This window comes from Brachionichthys hirsutus, chromosome 12, assembly GCF_040956055.1.
Source record: "Brachionichthys hirsutus isolate HB-005 chromosome 12, CSIRO-AGI_Bhir_v1, whole genome shotgun sequence".
NCBI lineage: Eukaryota > Metazoa > Chordata > Actinopteri > Lophiiformes > Brachionichthyidae > Brachionichthys > Brachionichthys hirsutus.
This window is the reverse complement of record NC_090908.1, coordinates 5,152,969-5,172,656: the sequence shown is the minus strand read 5'-3', so window position 1 is coordinate 5,172,656 and position 19,688 is coordinate 5,152,969. Positions and strand designations below refer to the sequence as shown.

Below are 19,688 nucleotides of genomic sequence, written 5' to 3'. Positions count from 1 at the left end.
GATAATTTTTTTCTTTTTTCTATTGTAACTTCTTGGTTATTTTAATGGTAAAAATGAGAACCCGTATTGATTGGGCCTTCCTTGAGCACGTAAAATTCTTTGCCCTGTGATGTAGGTGTGTGGTTCTGTCAGACCCTCTGAAGGACTCGTCTCGGTCTCAGGAATCCTGGAACTCCTTGTTGCTCAAGCTGCGAACTCTGCTCCTCATGTCCTTCACCAAGAACCTGGGCCGCTTTGAGGATGACATGCGTACGCTCAGAGAGAAACGCACCCAACCTGGCTGGAGCTTCTGTGAATACTTCATGGTCCAGGTACCTCAACAAAGCACTGGAGACGTAGACTAAAACTGACTGCAAAGAAGCAGCACACACATTTCCCTTCATTTCATTCATTTTAACTGAGTTGCTGCCCTCTGCAGGGTGCCTGCAGCTGTGGGCTGTCGTGTACACAGGTGGGTCTTTGCATCTTAGTGATTGTGTCTTTGTGCATTTTGCAGGAGGAGCTGGCTTTTGTGTTTGAGATGCTGCAGCAGTTTGAAGATGCCTTGGTCCAGTATGATGAGCTTGATGCTCTTTTTACCCAGTATGTCCTTAACTTTGGAGCAGGAGGTGAGTCGCCAGCTCCGGCGCCAAGGTTGGGCTCACGGTGGCCATCTTCCCAGTGACGAGACTGGTTTTGGTCTTACCAGCTGCTTTCTGTTGCAGATACAGCTAACTGGCTGGGTTCCTTCTGCGCCCCCGTGCGTAATTGGAGTGGCCTGCTGCTTCGACGACCCATCGACATGGAGAAGAGGGATGGGATACAGCGAGGGGAGGCCAGCCTGTTGGATCTCAGGAGCTACCTGTTCTCGCGTCAGTGCACCTTACTCATCTTCCTCCAGAGGCCCTGGGAGGTCACTCAGAGGGCCCTGGAGCTGCTGCACAACTGTGTCCAGGAGCTACGCCTGCTGGAGGTATACCAATGTATACTGTGTAATGTTTTCACTATTTTAGAGATTAAAAAAATATTAATATGAAGCAGAAAAAATAAATATTAAAAAGTACATACTACCAGGGACCAAAATTCAAATCTATTTCTCAAAGACTCTGTAAATGAATCTCTTTGGAAACATGAAGGACCAGCGAGCCACCTGGGAATCAATAGATTCTCATCAAAAAAGTGAGGACTCGTAATCTAGAGATGAACAGACAACAAACCTGAACTGAACTAAATGTGTCTCACTTTATGTGTGTAATGTTCAGGTGTCGGTGCTAGAGGGCGCTCTGGACTGCTGGGTGTTTCTCAGCTGCTTGGAGGTTCTTCACCGGATCGAAGGCTGTTGTGATCAGGCCCAGCTCGCTGCTAACTGCTGCCACACCGTCGGGCTGTGGGCTTACGCCACTGACAAGGTAAGAAAACGTTGACTTAGCTGCCTGCAGACCAGGATTCATTCATTTCTGTAATGTTGAGAGTTGGACACAAGCCTGGATCTGTTGGTTTAGAGTCCGGACCTATTATTAGAACTGCACATGGCCCATCCCGCCGCCTCAGCATCGCTCTGTTGGATTACATGAAATGGATCTGGTGTGCTTCTGCTCAGTCTCCTCTAATTAAGTAAAATGTGTGTAAAATATTTCCCCAGCTGAAGTCTCTGGGGGAACTCTGTGGCCTGGTGTCAGAACAGAGGCCTACGTCTGACGACCTGAACAGGACGGTGGATCTGCTGGCCGGACTTGGGGATGAGAGGCCTGAGACTGGTGAGGGTTAAGAACCAATGTGTGGGCACCGACCCACTAAAACAGGCTGTCATGGTTTAAACTGCATTTGTATGGTCGTGTCCGTATGGACAGATTCAACTGTAGTATATTTAAGTGCAGCCTGTAACGGTGGACATTAAATAACGCCTCTGAGGTTAATAAACTCTTTATTTCACGTTGGCATGTCACCGAGTTTAAAAGCTGAAATAGAACTTTCCCTGAAAGACCTGCAAACTTGTTCAGTCAGCCCTGCCGCCTGATGCAACGCAGAAGCTCGCCTCCTGTAAGGTACCTTTAGGAATTACCGTCTGTCTTTCCCTGCAGTCAACAGTTTGCAGAGCCCCTACAAAAAGCTGAAGGAAGCCCTGTCGTCGGTGGAAGCGTTTGAAAAGCACTACCTTGTAAGTCATTTGTCGGAAAAACAACGAGTAACCAGACTTTCTCTGAATTCCTGCTAACTTGTTTTGCAATGTATTCGGTGGCAACCTTTCAAACGCCTTCCTTCCCTGTCTCTCCCCCTCCACCTCCACGCTGTCGGTCGCTTGCATCAGGAGCTTTCCCATGCTGCTTTGGAGATGTACCGGACGATTGGCCGGCTGAGGTCTGCCAGGCTGGTGGGAAAAAGCTTGGCTGAGTTCTACATGTAAGGAAACGTACTCGTTACAGTCGTGTGTCTTAAAGCAGGGCCTGCACCCCCCCCCCCCCCCCCCCGCATCAGCATTAGTCACGGCTTGCTTGCTCCACTCACCAGAAGTGTGACCAGGTAAAATAAAAACACGAATCCAGAATGATGGCTGCGACGTTGAAACGAATGTGAAACCCGGAACAGGATTTTTAGAGCTCTAAATGTTGTGAACAAACACACGTCAGGTCTGACTGCTTACGGTGCAGGAAGTAAAGTCGACTGGGCAACTGTTACGGGATGATCTTGGACACTGTTCATATTCTACATTTCTATAGTTAGTAAATAGGATGTGACGTGTGCACATTCTGTGTGGGTTCACCAGGAGGAAGGGCGACCCTGAGCGTGCAGAGTCTTTATTGCAAGAAGCTTTGAGGTCATACGTGTCAGAGGGATGGAGCCTCCCTGTCACGCACACCAGGAAGCAGATCGCCCAGTGTCAGAAACTGCTGGCCAGGACTGATGAGTATCTTTCAAATAGAGGTCAAACGTTGTGTAAAAAAGCAAATCATAGATGTCAAAAAAAATGTTGTTTGGCTTGTCCAGACTTTTCTTTCCAGTCGGGGTGAAAGAAGCTGCTTCTCTGGTGGAATAGAAGCTCAACGAGGTTGCTAAAGCTTAGCTTTACCCTCATCGGGTGAGCTGAGGGTGAAAGTGTTACACCAGTGCACCGTCGTGTTCGGATTCCTTTACCAGACTCCACAGCTACCTGCAGACCAGCGCCTTGTTGGCCGGGGACGCAAACCTGACCATGGAGGAGAGGACGCACTTCTGTCAGGAGATCCTGACCTTTGCGGGAAAGTTCGGAGATCAGCGTAAGTGAACATGAGGAAACAGACAAACCGTCTAATACGCTCTTCTTCTGTGGTGCTCGGGGTTCTCTGGGTCATCTGGTATGCTGTGCTCAGTGTCATAGATGGGGGGGGGGGGCGTATTCACCCTCATTATTTTCTTCTACCTTCTTGCTTCACAGCATGTTATGCCAATGTCTTAGTTGTAATAGCTATTATTAAAATCACCCCCCACCCCCGCCCCCCCTTCCTCCTCAGCTTGTAAAGTGACTCTCAGCATGGACGTCTTCACTCAGCTGACACGGCTGCAGTTCTGTCCGGCCACGGCTTCTGTCCACTCTGGAGCGGTCCTGCAGGTGGCGCTCACGTTGCGATGCTTGATGCCCGTGTCGGTGCGTATACAGCAGTTGGCTGCTAGCATTCACTTTGACCTGGAACGTGGGGGGACTAATGGGCGGCTCAAGGGAGCTCAGAGACAGACAAATCCAGGGACCATTGAGTTCCACAAGGATAGCTCATCAGCGGGTCCCCCGTCCTCGGCTGCCGGCCCCTGCTTAGAGCTGGATGAGATTCTGGACCGGAGTCCGACGGACAATTCTCTCAGCCTGACGGGAGTGGTGTGTAAAAACACTCATCTGGTCATGCGTCGTCATGACAGCAATTCGCCGCCGGACACGCCCAACTGTCTCAGCCCTCCTGCTGTCACAATGAAGGAAGGAGCGCAGATGCTGAAAGTGCAGGACCTGACACTGGAGCCTGGGAACAACAGCATCGTCTTCACAGCACCAGTAAGAGAAGCTGCGTCAAATGGGAGAACTAAAATGGCACTGGTGGAAGTCGTTCGCCGGTTGATCGTGTCTGGCATTAAAGAGAATTTAAATGCACGTGATTCCTTTTCAATGTTCCCTTTCCCCTCTCTTAATGCTTTGCTGTGTCTCTCTCTTGTTTGTCTCTGTAGAGTGGACAGCCGGGTACTTACACACTGCGCCAGCTGTATGCCACGGTGGGCCGGGTCCAGTTCGTGCTGCCTCATATCTACCCATCGGTCCAGTATGAAGTCTATTCCCAGGAGCCCCAGCTGACTGTGGAGCCTCTCTCAGGTCTGACTCGTTGCTCGTAACGAAGGCGGGAAACCCCTCTGACAGATCGAACGTCGTCTCCTGCTCCGATTACCTCCAGATCACATTTCTGACGGGTGCGTTGTGTTCTCAGAGCCCCTGTTGGCAGGCCTGCCCCAGATGGTGACGTTCACCCTGTTGACCGGTCATTACACGGTGAAGAAAGGCGATGCTCTGCAGCTCAGCAACACGGACTCCATGCCCATCCTGCCCTCAAGCAGCTGCACGGCACGCATCAGCGACCCTGCTGCTGGTCAGTCCTCCGTCTACATCAATGCATTTGAGTGTGGCAGCAAAAGATGGTTTTTATCGATAAGGAAGACGCTTCCATGATGCTGATGGGGGAGCATGGCGCCAGATCACCGCCTGCTGATAGAACTAGCCATTGAGCGATTCCTCTCAAATGATTGTGCATATTTGTGTTAGACTTGTGATCAGCAGAGTTGCCACTGCACCTCATTTTCATTTATTTATATTGATTGATTGATGGGACATTCCGTACTAGCCTTTTATCCAGTGGTGTGGTTCTGCTGTCTATCTTGTGGCCATCGCTCATTCTTCTTCGTTTGTTAGTAGAAGATGAATTTGCACTGCGTGATTGTGTTAGTTTTTACTGCTGCTGTTTTACACACATCTGTGGGTCCACTCCAGATGTTTTTCCGGTGGGTTCTGTCGTCATACGTTCTTGTTCTTTAACTAACCGGTAGTCGATTTTACCGTACAGCGTAGCGCTGCAGTTTGCATTTTATTATTGTCATTACCTTGTGTTACAAATTCCCAGTTGACAATGGCAATAAACTGATTCTGATAGCAGAACTTAGTGAACAGCCTGTCACTCTATTACTGCCACCTTGTGGCAGCCGTGCTGCATTACCACCGGGTGCAGGTAAAATAAAGGTTTATGGTATATAGTACTCACTCAGAGTATTTGAATAATGCCAGTACAGATGATTGAAGTATTTAAACCAGCTCACACCACAAGTTGATTTGATTCCATTTTTATTTTTATTTTTTTGCTTCTCTCTATATTAGCTGTTTCTACATGACCAAGCATTCTGGTTTCCGTCACATAAGCGTCTCTATTTCCTGTGTGCTTAATAGTGATAAGGTGAACTTCCTGCTCAGGACTTGCCTCCAGCAGGTGTTTCTCTCACGCTTCCGTCTCTGTCTCTTCCAGTGCTGATTGGTGAAAGCGTCCTGTCCATCCAGTCCTCAGAGAAGGTGACCAGCATCAGCCTGCCCCCCAGCCCTCCGTACCACACTCTCGAGTTCCAGCTGGAGGTTTTATGTGTCATCCCTTCCGGGGTTGACCGGCCTGCCAATGAGAGGCTGACCAATGGGGAAGTCCGACATCGACCACGTAGCTACAGCCACCCCGACACGCTCATGACGGCCATCGACCAGAGGGTGAGCCCTCAGACAAACACACACTGTATGCAGGTTATGGTACATGAACATGAGCACCTTCTGCATCATCAGATTCAGCTCTTTCGCTGGTTATTTGTCTGAAGTGCTCTAACAGAGAATATACTCTGTACTCTGTCTTCAGATGTCCATTGACTGTCCCTGGTCGATCTACTCCACGCTGCTCGCCCTCACCTTCTACATCCCCTTCAAGACCAAACACTCTCTGCTCTCTGCTGGGAACAGGTCAGCCTCATCTTCATCGTATGGAGTTCTCACAAATATCAAAGATTCCCTTCATCACTAAACCTTTTTACACAAAATGGTGACGGAATCAAGATCAATAATTCTTTCTTTAGAAAGTTCAGTTCCCTTCCCACTCAAACGTCTACCGTCTGACCTTTGACTCGACCAGGAAGTTCATCCAGGTGTGTGTGCAGAATGTGTCGGATGTGAATTTCACGCTGGCGGAGGTGAAGCTGACGGATAAGCAGGACGCCGCCGTGGAGCTGCAGTCCCTCAACACTAAAACGCAACAGGTGAGCAGAAAACACAAACGTTCACCGCGGCAGGGTGGGTTCATGGAAAGTGATTGTAAGTATATGTTTTATGATAGGAGAAGGAGAACGATGGAGTCATATTCTCACTAATGGGAGTTGATGAGAAATTCTGCCCTGTGTGTGTGTGTGTTTAGCTTTTGTGCAGTAAGCACAGCGTGTTCTGCTTGTGGGAGGTGAGGTGGAAGGACAACCTGCCCTCCTGTCTCCAGTGTGTTTTCTCCACCAATTTCTCTCCACTCCACGGAGACGGCGCGGCCTTCAAACCCTATCATTACCAGTTTCAGCTCGAGAGAGTTCCCGTGAGTCCACTTCAGCTTTCGTTTGGATCGTTCTTTATATGTGAAGCGACTCAGTTGGCTCAGTTATCAGAGATCAATGACAAACGAAGGAACGATAGGCGGGTCACGGAAGTGATTGTATTTAAACAAGCATCTCTGAACGAGAACTCTTCTCTCTGTAAACGACGGCTGACGTCATCAGACGATGTACAGCGTGCGAGCAGACATCTTCCCTCCTGCTGGCGAGCAGCGCTGTCGCTCTGGCGTCCTCTGCGGGCTGGAGGTGTGTATAACACGACTAACCGAACCAGCAGCGGGAGAGATGGCAGAGGACAGCAAGGCCGACAGCGATGGCCTCAAAACTACCAAACTCATGTATCAAGGTACGTCTGGTGACGCGCCATCATCGCTGAAAAGGATCGGCACGGCACTCTGTGGGACGACTGTTGGACAGACTTCAGTGTGTGTGTGTGTGTGTGTGTGTGCGTGTGTGTGTGTGTGTCCACAGTGGCTGACAGCAGCAGCAACTGGGCGGTGTGTGGGAAGAGTTCAGGGTTGGTGTCGATGCCCTTGGCGGCCAGCGCCACCCACAAGGTGCAGATTGAGGTGATGCCTCTGTTTGCGGGACACCTGCCCTTCCCCAGGATCGAGGTCCTGAAGTACCTCCCTCACACTGCAGCAGTGACCATCCAGCCAGACCCGGGTAGGAAGGACTTCATTCTCATCGTACTTCTCTCTCTCTTACATTTGTCTCGTTTTCCGTACCTCGACGCCACCAGAACAGGACGTGGAAGAGAACTCCTGCTGACTTGATATTTGTGTCTCCAGAGAGCTGTGTGGAGAACGACAGTCTGTCCCTGCTGGACAAGACCCTGGACGACCAGGCAGACACGGCCAGCATCCGCAGCCGGGGCAGCGTGCACTCGGTGGGCAGCGGCGACCAGCAGCCGCGGGGCATCGCCATGCCTCGGCTGGAGGCCTTCAGCTCCGGACAGGTTTCCAACCACAGCCACGCACAGCAGGTCCTGGTGCTGCCTTCCACCGACGACCACATCATGGAGGTCAACGCCACATGACCCCGGTGACCAGATCACCTACCCCAAAGTCTTTCAGACCTTAAATCAGGCCCTGGACGTATTCTGTGGAGCTTTCACCCATGGTATGGACTCGGGCATGAAACGTTCAAACACTGGAGACATTACGGATGAGACGCAGTGGACGGGCCGATGACATTTAAATAAAGAGTTTTCTTTGCCATAGTTTGTACATAGCTCATTGGATGGATTTATAGTTCTAAATATATAAATATATATGGACTGGGGATAGCAGGCCTGATTGTCCCAAGATGCACCAAAGCCCTAGATGTGTGAATGTCTCCTCCTCCTCCTCCAGTACTGTACCTTTGACCGACTGGCCAGCTGCTCCTGTGCCTCTGAAGTCGTCGACACTCATTCGTTTGAGACTTTATGCTGTTGATTGCGTTCAATCTGCTGAAATAAGATGCTGTTTTTCTTCCGAAATATTGCGAGAGTCAGAATGAGCAGCTTCTGGAATGTGAATACGTCCTCTGAGACTCTGTCCTGCCAATAATGCACACAAAATGGCCTCTGGGGTTTCTTGAAGCTTAATATCAGTTCTGGGATCAGACGACAAACATCTCCGTGGAAGTGATTCTTCCTTTCACATCGAAGCCAGAGAAATAATGATGGCGTTGTCCAAGAGGGAGCTGGAATACGCGCCGTGTCTCTCGTCTCCTTGTGAATCACCTGCTGGGTACCATCTTGTTGTGGGTCGTATAAACATGTTGCACTTCTTCAAGCAGACTGGAATGAGACTTTTCTTTCTGATAATGGAACAGTTTTGGGATTTGCAGGATTAAATAGATCTGCAAACTGTTGTTAGTGTCAGTCTGTGGAAATAATTATCAATCGTTGTCTCTAAATTATCAGCAGCCCGGCCTGGGCCAGTTTTTGCATCGTGTAATCGGAGTTTCCAGCGCTGCAACATTTGAGTGGATTCGCTGAGGAATTGATCTCTAGTCACAGTGCACATTTCTTCAATATGCAAATGAACATTTCTATTACAACTTGACATTGTTTCTGCACCTGCTAAAAAAAACCCTAAAACTAAAATGTTATTTCTATTTATTTTGAGCAAAAGCAGACTTTCTGAAATGTAAACGGCAGAAAAGTCTCACGCATGAGAACAGATGACATGAGAGGTTCATCCCGGTGTGTGTGTGTGTGTGTGTGTGTGTGCGCGCCAGCCACATGTTCAGCTGCAGGGTCTACATGTGTCTGTGCACGTGAGAGTTCATACGTTTCTATTTATTCTGCGTGTTGTGTCTGAGCTCTGCCGTGAGATGTGAGTGAGATAAGCTACACGCACGCACGCGCACACACACACACACACACACAGTGTAACGGCAGCCCCCTGCTCTTCAGAGTACTGTACATACTGATCTGTAAATAGTGATTCAAGTCAGATGCATGAATTGCCAACGATATTAAAGAATGGTGGGAACTCACTTGATGGGGTGTGATCGTAACAGAATGTCTGCCGGGGGGGGAAGAAGGAAATGCTTCAGCCTCCAGGATCGGTGAGGACCAGGCTGGATGTTTGACCATCGGCCCTGGAGCGGGACGGGACGGGGACGGGACGGGGACGCGTTCCTCTGAGACGCTGCTGGACAAACACTTACCTGAAGCTTTACTGTCGGCTGCTGTACACATTTAATATTTGGTTTGTAATGGTGATGTACTCTAACAGTACTTACCAAATTAATTCCATTATGAATAATCAATCATAAAAGCATTTATTTGCCTCCGAAGACAACAATGTTTGAAATAGGAAACATTCGTCTTAAGATGAAAGCAGATTTCATCTCCTAAATGCATCATCAGTAACTTGAAGGCTTATCTGGAAACATCTGACCTGGAACAGCACGCGCTCCCCGCCCCCTCTCATCTGATTGGTCTTCAGGCGCCTCATTATCATAATGACGCAGCTGCGTCCGCAGGTTCAAACACTCCAGAGGCGCGTCCGCGTCCAGATGCAGCGAGAGAAGCCGCAGACATGAGACCCCCCGCGGCTCCCCTGGCGCTGCTCGCGGCCTGCCTCCTCAGCGTCGGCGCCGGTTCACAAACCGAGGAGATGAAGAGCAAGGAGAGCCTCTTCCTCAGCTCCATGGGGCTCTCCGGGCGGCCCCGGCCCCGGCCCCGGGCCGCGCTGGGCAGCCGGGCCCGGCACCGCGTTCCCTCCAAGCTGTGGAGAATGTTCCGCCGGTCGGAGAACATCCAGGCCCGGGAGGGAGAACCCTGCACGGTGTCGGAGTTCGGAGTCCGCGGCAACATCGTCCGATACGTACAAGACGAAGGTGAGGACATCATCATCATCATCATCATCATCATCGATGCGTCTGATTATTAGCAGCCGATATGATTAGAAACTCTGCATCGAGAGCCATTGTCCTGCAGAAGTTGTCCTGGAGACATTGTCCTGGAGACATTGTCCTGGAGACATTGTCCTGGAGACATTGTCCTGGAGAAGTTGTCCTGGAGAAGTTGTCCTGGAGACGTTGTCCTGGAGACGTTGTCCTGGAGACGTTGTCCTGGAGACGTTGTCCTGGGGACGTTGTCCTGGGGACGTTGTCCTGGGGACGTTGTCCTGGGGACGTTGTCCTGGGGACGTTGTCCTGGGGACGTTGTCCTGGGGACGTTGTCATGTTTTTTGCTTAACATTTGCACATGGGGCCTCGTTTAAAGCTTTTTTTCCAGTCAAACTAAATCTTCAGGCCTGATGGCTCCTAATACTCGACCTTCATGTACAGTGGATACATTTCCTGCTCATAATCAAGGATTAGTGTATATTCATACTAGTATTATAATTATATCAATCAAGCAGCAATTTAAACATCTTCTTTCTGCGTCTCTTATAAACCGTTCCCGCCGCGTCGGCACTGAATCATCCTCGGCTGCCTCGCCGCTTGAGGTTCTCATGGATCCAGCCTCTTTAAGCCCGGACGGATCGTGGACCCGTGACGTTCTGGCTGACGTGCCCCCCTCCCTGACGTGTCCCCCCCTCCCTCTGATGTTTTGCAGGCCAGCCGTTGCCCGGCCGGGGCAGCAGCTGTGAGGCCTGTCTGGAGAAGCGGCTGTTCTTCAACATGTCTGTCCTGCAGCCCGTGGAGTTGCTGTCTCTGGCCCAGCTGGAAGTCCGGTTCCATCGGACGCCCCTCCATCCGGCGGGGCTCCTGGGGGGCCCCCGGGCTCTCAGCATGGCCTTGTTTGAAGTGGTCCGGCTCGCGCTGAAGGGAGCCGCTCCCGAGGCCGGCCGTAGACTCCTGCTTACCCAGACGGTCCGCCTGAAGGCCGAGCCTTCCTCCATCAACCTGGATCTCACTTCGCTGGCGGAAAGTTGGCGCAAACCAGGACAGAACTATGGCTTGACTTTGGAGCTGCTCCCTCTTGATGTCGACGCAGAAGAGCTTCTTCCCTTTCAGCCCAGGACGTCGTTCCCCCTGGAGGCCGCCCTCTCCCTGCCGCTGGTCCAGGCCACGCTGGTGGCGGTGTCCCTCAACCCCCGGCAGTGTCGGTCCAGGCAGAGGAGAAGCACCGTCCACTTCCCCGTGACGCCGAGCACTGTGTGCAGGGCCCGGCGCCTCTACATTGACTTCAATGACGTGGGCTGGCAGGACTGGATCATTGCCCCCCAGGGCTACTTTGCCAACTATTGCCATGGCGAGTGTCCGTTCCCGCTCAGCGAGAGTCTGAACGGTACCAACCACGCCATCCTGCAGACCCTGGTGCACTCCCTGGACCCGCACGGCACGCCGCAGCCCTCCTGCGTTCCCATCCACTTCTCCCCGGTCTCCATGCTCTACTACGACAACAATGACAACGTGGTGCTGCGGCATTACCAGGACATGGTGGTGAATCAGTGCGGCTGTCGATGACGACGGCGAATAGCCATCAAGGTTTCCATCTTCTGAACGCGTCTTAATGCCGTCCGGCTCGATGGATTCTGCTTTCTATGTCATGCTCGTTACGTCCAGTTATTTTAAAGAATTTGAAACGTGTATTTTCTTTAGTTTTTTTTGCTATTAACAAACTATTTTAATATGGAGGTTGATAATAAAAAATTGCAATAAAGCCGTGCTGGAGGACTGAATTTGGAAGACGACTTTTCTTTCGCTAAAATGTTTGTCGGCATTATTTTTTCTTTATTTTTGTAACCTGTGTTCTGGAACGGGTCGGTGGCCGTGGGCCGGTTTCTCTGGCCTTCAGACGCCTACTGGTAAATAAAGGACTGGAATAACGGGATGGCGATAAATCCCGTTTTATGCCTTGCATCCCTGGAAAACATTCATGTTCTCTCATCCTCTACAAACATAGTATCTCATAGAATACAATTTATACTACTTTTAAACAACATTCATGAACTTTAAAAAGGTAACAGCAAAGATAAATGTTTAACCTTTGATCATTTCAATGTATATAACGCAGTACAGAACGGGACTCGGGGTAGCATTCAGTGCGAGGGTTCAGCTGTGCCCCCGCGGCCTCATTCCCCCCCAGCCTGTTTCCTGTGGCTTAAACACTTCGGTTACGGATGCCAGACGCTCTTATCTGCTGGAGGAGAAGTCAACAATCTTATCTCACCTTCCTCAATGATAACACCCCCACTTCCGCCATCACTGAGCCAGATGGACCGCCCGGGTTGCTATGACAACGGCTGATCACCATAGGAACCGTGACGGGATGCAGTAATTAGTGAGACAAGAGTGTGAGGTTTGAAGGAGGAGAAAAGCGGATCTGTGTGTTCACTTTGAAACAAAAACGTTTCTCTGCAAGATGCCTCACCAAGTTGTCGTCAAATCTAATGAGATGAAAGTTTGAGGCAGATTTCTGTCTCTGCAGGTTCTGGATCACTTTTCTAATTTCTTTAACATTGTTTTTTAAACCATAATATATAATTCAAAATACAAATACAGACTTTAGGACGGATCTGGATCACCTTTAAGACAACTATGTAAGAAACTACTTGAATCAAGGTTTTGAAAACAAAATGTTTGTGTTTGAAACGCATAATTGAATGTGTTGAAATTAGATCATGTGATCATGTAATGAGTCTGGTGGAATGCCCCTTTAAGCACTGTTCTAAGTAATCTTTATACCTTACAACGTAACGTTTTCCATTTTATGAAGTGTGAGTTTACCGCATTCTTAATTCTGTGTTTAGGTAAAATAAAGGTGCAGCGTTTGCGTTCACGCCGGTTGTCTTGTGCGTTTCTACATCCTTTATCACTCCTGGTTTATTGTCATAAAAATCTTCTTAGTAAGATTTAATTTTAATTTAACTCTCATCTGTTTTGAAACATAATTGAAACAGAAAAGAAAGTTGCTTTTATATTCATTCAGGGTTTACGCAGAGATGAAATGTTTGACCAACAGGGGGCAGTGTGGCTTCAGGTATAAGACCAGAGTACACTGAATATACACTGGTGTGTGCGCACGCACCTACATGGGGGGTCCGTGGTACATGTTTGTTTTTGACATTTCTATTATAAATGTTACATTTTTATAGACTTATTTGTTCTTTTATTATTAATTATTAATTAGTCATTAACAAAGTGTCCTGATGATTGTGATTTATGATGAACAGGGACGTTTCTCTCTTTCTCTTATGAGAGCAGATAAGTTTCACCAATTGGAATTCATCAATCAATTGCATTTATCAATTTGGATTGATTACGCTTCTCCTTGCAGTGATTTAGTATCACATAATTAGGAGAGCTGATGACTGTTAAATCAATGAGGCTCAGAGGAATTGATTTTCAGTAATAAGAATGAGTCTAAGTATGAGACGAATGAAAACAAGATCAAGTATGAGAAGAATAACATTAAGAATGAGAAGGAATGAGTATTCAGATCTTTCACTTGCATGTATGATTCCTTCTGAATATGGTATGGTGGCGCAGTGGTAAGCGCTGCTGTAAGAAGCAAGAAGGTCAGAAGTTTCCGTGTGGTTTGCATGTTCTCCCCGTGTCTCCGTGGGTTCTCTCCGGGTTCTCCGGCTTCCTCCCACCGCCAAAAACATGCAAATTAGGCTTACTGGTTGCACTCAATTGCCCGTAGGTGTGAGTGTGCGTGAATGATTGTCTGTCTGTGTGTAGCCCTGCAATGAACTGGCTGCTTGTCCAGGGTGCACCTGGACAATGCACCCCGCCTCTCGCCCGGTGACTGCTGAGATAGGCTCCAGCACGACTCGCGACCCGGTAACGGATATCGGAAGAAGAAGATGAAGTGGTCGAAATGAGCCAAGCAGGTAAACAATCCTTCCGTCTGAATAAAAGAACGTTAAAAACAGTGAAAACCAAGAAGACAGAATGAACCTTTTCCAGCGACTGTCGAGTATAGAAGCGGCTAACTTGTGAGTGTCATAATTTAGACTGCTTTATTGTAGAAAGTAACGAGATGGAGGGCGTCTGCGCTGCATTAAGTCACTACATGAATCGTGCCACAATTAAGACCTCAAAAAGCTTTGAAGCATTGAATGGAGTTCCGACTGACATTAGGTATAAAGTTATTGAGAAATGTTGGAATTGCTTTTTCATTTTTGCTGCATAAGTTCATCAAAAATGTGAAATATCTCGGTCCAAAGCGCGTTTAACTGTTGTTGTTGTTGTTATTGTACACAATTATGTCGCCTGTCAAATGTTTGTGTTTCTGTTCCTTTCAATTAAACATCTGAAAGCTCAGTGTAAAAGATATATGATTATCCATGCATGTTGTAAAAGCCTTTATAACGAGAACAACAAGCAGTGAATCAAGGCCAATCAGCCGAGCCGTGCAGCTGCAGTGAGCGGAGATGACGCACCAGCAGGCTTGCAGAGGACCCATGCAGGGACGCAGCGGCTTGGCATTAACACTTTGGGAACGTTTTACCTAAAGAAAGAAAACTTTTATTCAGTTCAATGACTTATTTGATTGAATTAAAAATGGGTCTATGTAAGTTACTTATTGTGCACGGATGGACTGATGCGCAGATTGTAATAGAATTCTTAAGTGTACAAATAAGTAATACAATTTACAGAAAGCAGTGACGCTGCTTTAAGGGGAACAGAGGAGCTTAGTTGTGCAGGCGGGGGCTTTTTATGGGACAGCAGGTCAAGGTAAGTTTAACCGGTTAAAATCATGCATCATTCAACACAACTCTGCATGACAACCACTTTTCCAGTGATTGCAGTTGAGCAAACGCCACCAACCCAACCCGCAGCAGATTTATTGTAGCCTCCAGTGACTTCCTGCTCACACGTATAAAAGCTTCCCGCCAATACGAGGTTGTGGTAAAATTGATAATATTTTATCTGAGGCCATTTGGCATAATCTGTGCTCTGCTGAATTGTGAAATGTATTCATGATGATGCTGCAAATATGATAAAATAGTCAAAATTTGTGAGTGAAATATAGTAAACAAAGCGAGCAAACGAAGCAGCTAGCCAACGAAGATGGCGTCTCCGGGGGCGGTCACGTGACCTGTGGGAACTACGTATCCCTCTATGTGCTACATTGGATGAATGCAGTAATAGGCACTCTGACACACACACACACACACACACACACACACACACACACACACACTTGGCTCCCATATTTCTAATCCCCTCACAGCCTCTGTCACCTAATCAATGATAATGGAATCACAGTGTATCCTGCCTGGTAACACAAACCCTCGGTCACACATACACAGGTCTACATCTTGGAACATGCGTGTGCATTAAACAGTATCCTTAACCAGATGTGAAACGGCGCGTCATGCATTTAATGATTGTGTTGAAGGTGTCGCTCCTGCTGATTCCACGTGGCGTCTGCTTTGCAACATATTCAGTGCTCGGTCAAAACATAATCTCATCAGAGCCACGCCGCCAGACACGAAAGGTTAACACAGAGGCGGGCATCCTGCCACGATGGCGTCGCTTTACTCGTGTCAATCGTGCTGATTCACATGATGACCCTGTAAAACACCTCACAGCAAGCAAACCACTTCATTATCAGTAGCCGATTATGTATCATAAGTTAGTTAGGAAGATAGGACTCCTTACAAAAGCGGATTTAAAATCATTGAAATACTACTACAACCTTCACTACCAGTACTAATGCCTCGTATTAATGGTAGAAATACTACTACAACCTTCACTACCAGTACTAATGCCTCTTATTAATGGTAGAAATACTACTACAACCTTCACTATCAGTACTAATGCCTCGTATTAATGGTAGAAATACTACTACAACCTTCACTACCAGTACTAATGCCTCGTATTAATGGTAGAAATACTACTACAACCTTCACTACCAGTACTAATGCCTCTTATTAATGGTAGAAATACTACTACAACCTTCACTATCAGTACTAATGCCTCGTATTAATGGTAGAAATACTACTACAACCTTCACTACCAGTACTAATGCCTCGTATTAATGGTAGAAATACTACTACAACCTTCACTACCAGTACTAATGCCTCGTATTAATGGTAGAAATACTACTACAATCTTCACTATCAGTACTAATGCCTCGTATTAATGGTAGACATACTACTACAACCTTCACTACGAGTACTAATGCCTCGTATTAATGGTAGAAATACTACTACAACCTTCACTATCAGTACTAATGCCTCGTATTAATGGTAGAAATACTACTACATCCTTCACTACCAGTACTAATGCCTCGTATTAATGGTAGAAATACTACTACAATCTTCACTATCAGTACTAATGCCTCGTATTAATGGTAGAAATACTACTACAACCTTCACTACCAGTACTAATGCCTCGTATTAATGGTAGAAATACTACTACAACCTTCACTACCAGTACTAATGCCTCTTATTAATGGTAGAAATACTACTACAACCTTCACTATCAGTACTAATGCCTCGTATTAATGGTAGAAATACTACTACAACCTTCACTACCAGTACTAATGCCTCGTATTAATGGTAGAAATACTACTACAACCTTCACTACCAGTACTAATGCCTCTTATTAATGGTAGAAATACTACTACAACCTTCACTATCAGTACTAATGCCTCGTATTAATGGTAGAAATACTACTACAACCTTCACTACCAGTACTAATGCCTCGTATTAATGGTAGAAATACTACTACAACCTTCACTACCAGTACTAATGCCTCGTATTAATGGTAGAAATACTACTACAATCTTCACTATCAGTACTAATGCCTCGTATTAATGGTAGACATACTACTACATCCTTCACTACGAGTACTAATGCCTCGTATTAATGGTAGAAATACTACTACAACCTTCACTATCAGTACTAATGCCTCGTATTAATGGTAGAAATACTACTACATCCTTCACTACCAGTACTAATGCCTCGTATTAATGGTAGAAATACTACTACAATCTTCACTATCAGTACTAATGCCTCGTATTAATGGTAGAAATACTACTACAACCTTCACTACCAGTACTAATGCCTCATAATATCGGTTGCAATACTACTGCAACATTTACTATTTCCACAACTATTACATTTCCTACGAGTAACATTAGCCCTACTATGAGAGTTGCTAATTCTTTACTACGATTATGCTACTTGCTGCTACTCGCGCTGCTTTTGCTACTGCCGCAGCTATTCTAACAACAAACCTCAAAACGTTCCATGTTCTTCTTTCTTCTTTCTTCCTTCTTCTTTTTCATGTGATGTTTTTCTGTGCTCACTGATGTGTACTGTTCATGGATTTTTGAATCCATAAATACAGTTTTAACTTTAACATTTAAGATCTTTTTCCTGACCCCATTCTGGATCAGATCCAGAAGACATTTTTCATGATAGTGCACATTGGACCCCTTTATGACTGTGATTTTTGGTGAGTGCATTGAATGCAAATTTTATTTTATTTTTGCAAAAAGTAAATGGGAAATCCAGATTTATTTTTTTGCATCAGGATCTCTCTCTCAAAATGTAATGGAATCAAAGTTAGACCAAGACCCATCTTCAGATTTTTTTAAAATCAAGATCCATTCAGTAGTTTATTTCCGTAATCCTGCTAACAAATAGACAAATGCGTCAAAAACAGAGCCTCCTTGGAGGAGGTAATTTCTTAAATGAGCGCTGTACAGGAAAACATTTAAAAGAATAATAACACGTCTTTCAGTTTTCTCCAACGCAGTAAAAGTTGGTCCCACCTTTATGAGTCGGCCATAAGAGGAAACGCTCTTGACTCAGAACTTTTGGTGCCATTTAGGAGAACTCCTGGTGAAGCTAAAATGCTGCGTGAATATGCCCCCTGGATGTCAGCATGAGTTGTAGCCAGCAGTTTCCTGTAATGAGGTGACAGCATGCTCCTCCAATGCTCACGTCAACATCTCACAAGGACACTTACGCAGACACACAGCAGCCAGACGCGACACCATTACCCCTGACGCTACAGCCTGCATGCTCACAGCGGGAGGGGCCATGGCAGTTGTAGTTTTTAATTGCAAACCATACGGCAGAGCTCCAGCTTCACGCCGCTAGAGTCCAACATAATAATAATTCTTACACAAATATGATTTTAATGAGAATTTGATAACCGCACCAAGCAGTCAGACATGCCACACTATGAAGGCCACTGACCTGTTTCAGGTTAATTTGTCACTTTCATAAAGGATGGTTTCTGTTAGCAGGAGACCTGCATGAACCTACAGAACGTAGAAATCATTAGCAGAGGGTGAAGCGGTTCAGTTGATCTCCTGTTGCTATGTGCTGATACTTTTTGGGTCCTTCTGTGAATTTGTTAAAAATGATCAATAAAATGAGTACACTGTTTAGTGAGAATGTCTGCAGTTTAATTCAGTCCTGCACAAAACATTCTGTTTTTAAACTTACTTAATGGTAATTCAGTTTTCAGCAAAATATAGTTTTAAATGTTAATCAACAATATGATGCAAATGACTGCATATTTCCATTCACGCTATTATGTAAATGTGAGATATTCAGGGCATCAGGACAAATAGCTTCTGACATTAATTCTGCAGTCCGATTAAACCATTGCAGAAGGATCAGAGGAAATGAGTCTATGGAATTAAAAGAGCATGAATCAAAACAAAATGATGAAAAATGGTGCAGAAAACTTTACATTTGTAGAAATTACATTTTGTCTGTCCACATGACTTGTCTTCAAGGAAAGCTTGCTTGCATGCATGTCATGATTAATTCACTGCAGGTTTTGGTAATTGGTAATATTATATTTTCATTGCACTGCAGAAAATGTTTCAGCCAAGCATAAAAATGTTTTAGAAATATTTTGCATGAAAAATAAGATGAAAGCCACACACAGTTGTTTGCATCCAGGCGACCCCTGAAGACATTGTGAAGTACACGTAAGAATACATTAAATGCAATACATTTTATTTCTATAGCGCAAGATTATAACAGAAAGTCATCTCAAGACAGAACCCAACTTGTCCCACAAGAGCATGAACTTCAGCGACGGAGGCAAGGAAAAACTTCCCTTTAACAGGCAGAAACCTTAGACAGAACCTAAGACTAGTGGGAGGCCATCTGTCTTGACCAGTTGGATTGAGAAGGAGAGAGAGAGAGAGAGCGCGAGAGAGACAATGACAGAGAGGGAGAGGGAGAGAGAGTAAGGGTGGTAGAGAGACAGAGAAAACAGGAGCAGACAGAAAACTGCGTCGACTGATGTACAACATACAGGCTGCTGAGAAAACCACTGATTAAAAGCACTGATATATAAAACTATAAATGCTAATGCTAGCTATGTGGACATCAGTGTTGAGGGCCACAGGTCCAAGTTCTGCAGCACCACAGACAAGAAGGACCTGCAGACAGAGACAGAAAGAGGGACAAACAGAGGGAGAGAGAGCACAAGACTACAGGGGAGAGAGAGAGAGAGAGATTACTGACATATATTTATAACATGAATAATCAGATAAAGAGGGAGGAGCTCAGTGTGTCATAGGAGGTTAAGCCACCATGACAGCATATTGATGAACACTGGAACCCTTCCCTCTTCCTTCTATCCCTCCACCTCCCTCCTGACACCACAGCCAAACGGTATGCAAATAATACAGAATTGTG

General features: G+C 46.4%; 2 protein-coding genes across 2 annotated transcripts in view; both read left to right on the top strand.

Annotated features, from left to right (window-relative positions):
- Positions 1-9,080, top strand: part of trappc10 (trafficking protein particle complex subunit 10) — a 9,915-nt gene extending 835 nt beyond the window's left edge. The window contains exons 2-20 of the mRNA XM_068746487.1: positions 116-311; positions 497-608; positions 705-952; positions 1,242-1,388; positions 1,622-1,736; positions 2,061-2,137; positions 2,288-2,379; positions 2,744-2,884; positions 3,124-3,233; positions 3,468-3,997; positions 4,168-4,309; positions 4,422-4,580; positions 5,505-5,734; positions 5,877-5,977; positions 6,147-6,270; positions 6,426-6,590; positions 6,772-6,952; positions 7,078-7,272; positions 7,398-9,080. Coding sequence (XP_068602588.1) covers positions 116-311; positions 497-608; positions 705-952; positions 1,242-1,388; positions 1,622-1,736; positions 2,061-2,137; positions 2,288-2,379; positions 2,744-2,884; positions 3,124-3,233; positions 3,468-3,997; positions 4,168-4,309; positions 4,422-4,580; positions 5,505-5,734; positions 5,877-5,977; positions 6,147-6,270; positions 6,426-6,590; positions 6,772-6,952; positions 7,078-7,272; positions 7,398-7,645 — 3,313 coding nt within the window. The 3' untranslated portion in view covers positions 7,646-9,080. The remainder of the gene's footprint in view (positions 1-115; positions 312-496; positions 609-704; positions 953-1,241; positions 1,389-1,621; positions 1,737-2,060; positions 2,138-2,287; positions 2,380-2,743; positions 2,885-3,123; positions 3,234-3,467; positions 3,998-4,167; positions 4,310-4,421; positions 4,581-5,504; positions 5,735-5,876; positions 5,978-6,146; positions 6,271-6,425; positions 6,591-6,771; positions 6,953-7,077; positions 7,273-7,397) is intronic.
- Positions 9,081-9,644: 564 nt separating this feature from the next.
- On the top strand, positions 9,645-11,692 carry gdf3 (growth differentiation factor 3). The gene is made up of 2 exons (XM_068746630.1): positions 9,645-9,945; positions 10,670-11,692. The coding sequence occupies exons 1-2, from the start codon at positions 9,645-9,647 to the stop codon at positions 11,521-11,523; spliced, it is 1,155 nt and encodes a 384-aa protein (XP_068602731.1). The 3' UTR covers positions 11,524-11,692.
- Positions 11,693-19,688: the final 7,996 nt, after the last annotated feature.